The sequence below is a fragment of the Fibroporia radiculosa genome (genome assembly GCF_000313525.1).
Source record: "Fibroporia radiculosa TFFH 294 genomic supercontigs, scaffold6395, whole genome shotgun sequence".
NCBI lineage: Eukaryota > Fungi > Basidiomycota > Agaricomycetes > Polyporales > Fibroporiaceae > Fibroporia > Fibroporia radiculosa.
Genome location: NW_012133768.1, coordinates 1 through 5,421, shown reverse-complemented (window position 1 = coordinate 5,421; position 5,421 = coordinate 1). Strand labels below are relative to the sequence as shown.

The following is a 5,421-nucleotide window of genomic DNA, read 5'->3' as shown; positions in this document are numbered from 1 at the left end:
GCGCGGGGGCGGGGCAGGTCGTGGCGTACGACGACCCGCTGTCGCTCGCGATGAAGGCGGGGATGGCGCGCGCGGCGGGGATGCTCGGCGTGAACATGTTTGATGTGCACGGGGACACGGACGCGTGGGACCTCGCGGACGGGCTGCGCGCGGGGCTCGGGCTCGCGTAGGGCGCGGGTGTCGGTGCGCTCGTGTAGACGTCCCGGCGTGTGGCTGGCAATACATCCGTACGCCTGCGCGGTCTGTCCCAGGTGCTGCGACACACCATTCACGGTGAGTTGTCGGTGCCCTGGAGCGCGAGACGAGGGCAGGCGCGGCTCGCTCGAGCGATCTGCCTCTGCCCGCGGGCCCCTGGTGTCTAGTGCGCCGGATTTCTTAATGTCGCTGCGTTGCATAAATCCTGATCGGGCGACATGTGTCCGCGTCCTGCGGCCCTTGCGGGGCGGGGGGGCGAGCACGGAAAGCACCGGCGGGCGCACGCTGATCACGCCCCTTGCGGTGAGGGGGCTGATCATTGCGACGGGGATCAGGATTAATACAGGGAATCCCTCCGCGCCGTGCGCCGCTCTGCCGCTGTTTCCGCTACATGCGCCAGGCTCCTGCACGTCCTTGCGCCGCCGCGGCTGCAGCGGTTGCGGACGCGGGCGCCGCAGCCGGCGGGAGGGGCGTGCGCCCGGTGCGTGGATTTCGCAGATTCGCAGTACGTACGTGTTGCCTGATGCGCCGCCCGGGGCGGATCGCGTGCGCCATCTCGGCATGCGCCCACAGGGGCCCGCTCGTCTGCAGATGCAGTGGCATCCAAACAAATAAGTTACAATATCGCCGGTGCGGACTGCTACTACATCGTACACCCGTACACCCCTCCGCTCACAGCGCCAGCCCCGCGCCGAGCACCACCCCCAGCAAGGCCGTGCCCGCGCCGACGAGCACGTGTCCGTCGATCCCCCGCGCGCGTGCACCGCCCGACGCCTTTGTCGTGCTCGCCCCCGCGCTGGTGCTCGTGGTGCCAGTCTTGGTGCTGGTGCTGTTGGCGCTGCCGCTTGCACTCGCACTCGCGCTCCCGCTCCCGCTCGCCGTCGCGCTCGTCGAGAGGGTCACGGCGCCGCTCACTGGCACAGAGCAAGGTCAGCGCAGCATTCACAGAGCAAGGAGCAGGGGACAGACGCACCGCCTGCGCACTCGCTCGTCTGGAGCGCGGCCGCCGTGGCGAGGTCCGCGGCGGTGCAGTTCGCTTTGAGGCACGCCTCGGCGGCGGATTGGTACGCGGTGGAGGTGCAGACGCAGCTGATGTCGGTGCTGCCGCGCGGCGTCAGTCATCGCAGCGGGCGTTGGACGATGAGCGCGGGGGAGGGGACGTACATGCTGGAGCAGCCGCCGGAGGAGATGGCGGATTCGAGGCAGTTGAGCACGCATGCGTCGGGGCTGGGGATCGAGACGTGGAACGAGGGCAGGGGGGCGGAGGCGCTGCCGCTCGCCGCCGCGGCGGGGATGGACAGCCAGGCGGCGGCGGCGGCGAGGACGGGGAGGACGAGCGAAGCGGTGCGCATTTTGGGCGTGGGCGTGGGTTATGGGTGAGGGTGCGGGTGAGGGTGAGGGTGAGGGTGAGGGTGCGGGTGAGCGAGAGGCTCTTGGGGGGCGTCGGTGCGCGGTGCGCGGTCTTATGTAGGCAAGCCTGCTTCGCGCCTGCCATATTGGAGGCAGACAGCGATGAAAGATGGATGGGGTCAAACCAGCACTGCCCGCGGATGGGGGTCTGACAGATTTCAACAACAGTCGGACACCTTCGCTCACGCTCTTCTGGCCCAGTCCCATCGCTTTCCGTGTGTCGGTCTTGCCTTCCGTAGTCAATTTCGCTCGTCCCCCCCGTTCATGTGCTGAGGGCGGAAGGGGCACGCGGAGTGCGTCGCTGCTCCGTCCCCTCACAGAGCCGGCGATGAATGAATTCACTTTGATCTATGTGTTTGTTGTCATCACACAGATGTCTAATAATCAAAGCAAACGCGCCCGGGCTCTTGGTCTTCGAGGTTGTTCCGCGCACACACGCCAAGCGCGCTGTTGACCGTCTCTCCCCTCGCGAAGCTGATTGGAACACGCACACTGACGGCGCATTTTGTTGTCATCGAACAGATGGTCTACAATGGATGCAAGCGTATAAATGATACCTCCCTTGAGCTCTATTGGAGGCCCGGCGCCTATGCACATCATGCATGGATCACGGCGTACGTGGGAGCGACGCGGCCAGAATGGAAGTTCTCCGGGAAAAACGAACACTGGAATATGAATGTGATTGATACACTGTCTGATTCAGTTTGTTACAGTATGCTAACATCGTGCGTATTGACATGGGTTCATCATGTGGTGTAAGGTCCTTATGAAGCAACGGTCGTGCAGAAGAGAAACGGGGGAGTGATACGAGGCCATGCAAAGTCCAATTCGTGTCCGTGGTTTTTGGCGTCTCCCGGGGCCCTGGGTGGCGCAGAGTCGTGCAAGGAATGACTGAAATGCTGAAAGAAAATGAAACCAACGCGTTGGGGGTGAAGGGAAGTCTGGGCGTTTAGAGCGTGTGCCAAATGAGCGTGTCGTGTGCGTGAAGTAGTCTGGGATAACGGGAGGTCGGGCAGGAGGGTTGGGATGGGAGATTTGGATTTGTCGGGGGCGGTCCTACATGCCGAGGAGCCTCTTCCAGTCGAATACGCGCGACGGGGTGCTGTTGCACCGCTTGCGGCGCACGGTCTTCGAGGAACGCAGGAGCTGGCCCACGTCCTCGTACATCAGGTGCACGTCCCGCGGCGCGTGCGATGTGGTGAACAGCGCAAATGGGTTGGCAGGCGTCGCGCTTTGGAAGAGGGTGAGGGACGCATTGTGGGACATTATGCGGACGTGTGCGGGTATGCTGTCGTCGACGTCGGTGGTGGTGGAGATGGGGGATGCAGGTGGGACGGGCGAGTCGTCGCAGACGACAGGCGAATACAGAGGACAGGTCCTTGGGCTGTCCAGGACACGGAAACACGGCTTAAATAGCTACTCACTACTCACCACCGTGTTGGCGGGCCACCAAGTGGCCACTTCCTTCAGGTGCATGCCACCCCCGCGGGCAAAACAAGTCTGACCGGAACGGGAACATGCGTTGTCGTCGACTCGGACCCACAAGCACACACATACAAGAGCCGTTTCCAGGACGTTCAGCCGAGTGTGGCCAGCGAGGCAGGTGTCTGTCCGGTGCAACTCGAATATAAGGACAGTCGAAGGGCGAGGGACAAGGAGAGCGGAACGAGTCTAAGGCGCTTGTCTGCAGCTTGCATCCGTCCAGTCATCTGCGGGCTCTTGCGGGGAAATCGATTACTTTCACCTGTGCTTACTCTGTGTGACCGATCAATGAGCTTTGTGGTGTCTTGTCTGCGTTCCGGCTGTCGTGTTCTTCATCGCGGCTACGATGCTCTTGTACGGTTGTAGAGCGGAGGCTGTTGCGTGCAGGATGCGCCAGGAGGTCATGTCGGTGAGTCACAAGCTCGTTGCCAGACTACCGCATTGAAGACTCATCTGAATATGCTCCACACTCCACAGGCTCCTCCCGTCAGAAATATGCGGGCAGCAATTGACCTTTGATAGTTCTTTGATCTCGCATCTTACGATCAACTCATCTGCGCCGAGCCAGCCCTCCAACGCCTCCATAATTTAGAACCGTGCCCAACACTTCATCTCTCGCAAGTACGTGTCGACACCCATCAAACTTGGTCATAGGTCATACGGGCCGTTACAGCCATCTCAAAATCGATGCGCCGCACCTGAGAAAATACAATGCAGCATGGGTGGCATCGGCTGGGCCAGCACTACGGCGGCTCTGGTGCCGCCTGCGGCCTGGGTGTTGCTCCGCGGGGTGAGTTGTCTTCCTCCTCGAGTCGGCGGTTGCGCTCTGGGCGATTCCACTGGACTCAGACGGTATATTCATCCCTCTCAAAAGGAGCTGATTACGACAATGTCAAGTCATATGCCAGACAACGGAATTGCCCATGCTACTGGTATCAATGAACGGGCATAAAATGTATGAAAGTTCGTCATTATTTTCGTCCCTGCTGTCCTCAACGAGGGTGATACGACACTACTGGGCAACTCGCCACCTACAATATCAAGCCGCCGTCAGCCGAGGGGCCACCATGCTCCATGGTATTTTTCCGGGGACGGGACATCGATTTTTTGAGATTGTTGCAAACATCGTGCCGCCATCCGCGGAGGCCAGCGCGCTGCACAGCCTTCCATGAGTATTGACTTTGGCAGATCATCTGATACCCCACCCGGTTGCGGTACAGCCATCTATTCAACTTTAATGCCACGCACTAAACCTCTTTGTGCATGCAGTTTGATTTTGCATCACCCTTCGCCTCCTTACGCTGGGCTTATTTCTACTCCCATCGTACGGCCATCTCTCTTTAAAATTGCTCCTTTGATCGAGTCTTCGCCTGTTTTTCCTCCCTTTCTTCATGTGGGCTTTCTCTCTTGGTTTTCTGCTACTTTTGGCTTTGGTTCATCCTATCTATGGCGCTGCTAGCCCACCATCGGTGCCGCTCGCAGTCCGGTCTCCTTATTTATCTACGTGGTTGACACCCGGTTCGACTGCACTTAGCGCTTCCTGGCCGTCGTTCTGGAATGGACACGTGAGTTAGATAGACTGTAGGGAATAACTTGTAGTCGTCCTGACGAGGGGCATCTGCAGAATTTAGGATGGACTGGATTTGTGAACGTTGATGGAGCGTCCTACGTTTTCATGGGAACCCCTGACGTTCCAAATACAACGTTCAAACCCTCGGTCCAGACGCCGGGTATGGAGGTGAGTAGGTGTGTAGTATTGCTGGCGCTGGTCTCTTACGGCCGTGCAGATCACCTCGACTCAAAGTATCTTTACGATGACTGCGGGACCTGTCGAGCTGACAGTGCGATTCCTCAGTCCTGTCGAAGTACGTCGGGCTTTGTATCTTCGCTGCTGTCGCTGAACATCAGCATATAGCCCAGCGATCTCGTGAACCAGTCTCTCCCATTCTCATATTTTGCAGTCTCCGCACAATCCGTCGATGACAAGTCCCACGAGGTGCAGGTGTACAGTGATATCAGTGGCGGATGGCTCTCTAGTAACAGTAGTATGACCGTGAATTGGACAACATCCGTGGAGAATGCCATCATCCATCAGGTCCAACTAGAGAATCAAACGCTTTTCGCCGATGTGGATGATCGCATCCAACGTGAGTATTATAGGTCGCAGTAGCGTGGCACATGAGCTGATTTAACAGCGTAGAGGGTTCTGTCTACTATGCCACTCTGAACGTGAGCTAAAACGGGCGGGCGCTTTTAGTAGTCTACTTATGCTTGTATTTTTTCCCCAGACTTCTGGGACGACATTCCAGACTGGACGTGACATCGACGTCCGCG

At 59.1% G+C, this 5,421-nt stretch overlaps 3 protein-coding genes across 3 annotated transcripts; 2 read left to right on the top strand and 1 right to left on the bottom strand.

Moving 5' to 3' along the window:
- Positions 1–867: 867 nt before the first annotated feature.
- Positions 868–1,547, bottom strand: FIBRA_09024 (uncharacterized protein; the record flags this gene model as incomplete). Its single annotated transcript, XM_012330623.1, has 3 exons — positions 868–1,109; positions 1,169–1,296; positions 1,360–1,547. The coding sequence occupies 3 exons, from the start codon at positions 1,545–1,547 to the stop codon at positions 868–870; spliced, it is 558 nt and encodes a 185-aa protein (XP_012186013.1).
- Positions 1,548–2,631: 1,084 nt separating this feature from the next.
- On the top strand, positions 2,632–3,021 carry FIBRA_09023 (uncharacterized protein; the record flags this gene model as incomplete). The annotated part of the gene is made up of 1 exon (XM_012330622.1): positions 2,632–3,021. One exon carries the CDS (start codon positions 2,632–2,634, stop codon positions 3,019–3,021), a length of 390 nt encoding a protein of 129 aa, XP_012186012.1.
- A 1,457-nt stretch (positions 3,022–4,478) lies between these two features.
- Positions 4,479–5,325, top strand: FIBRA_09022 (uncharacterized protein; the record flags this gene model as incomplete). The annotated part of the gene is made up of 5 exons (XM_012330621.1): positions 4,479–4,652; positions 4,712–4,825; positions 4,875–4,952; positions 5,003–5,234; positions 5,288–5,325. 5 exons carry the CDS (start codon positions 4,479–4,481, stop codon positions 5,323–5,325), a joined length of 636 nt encoding a protein of 211 aa, XP_012186011.1.
- Between the last annotated feature and the right edge of the window lie 96 nt (positions 5,326–5,421).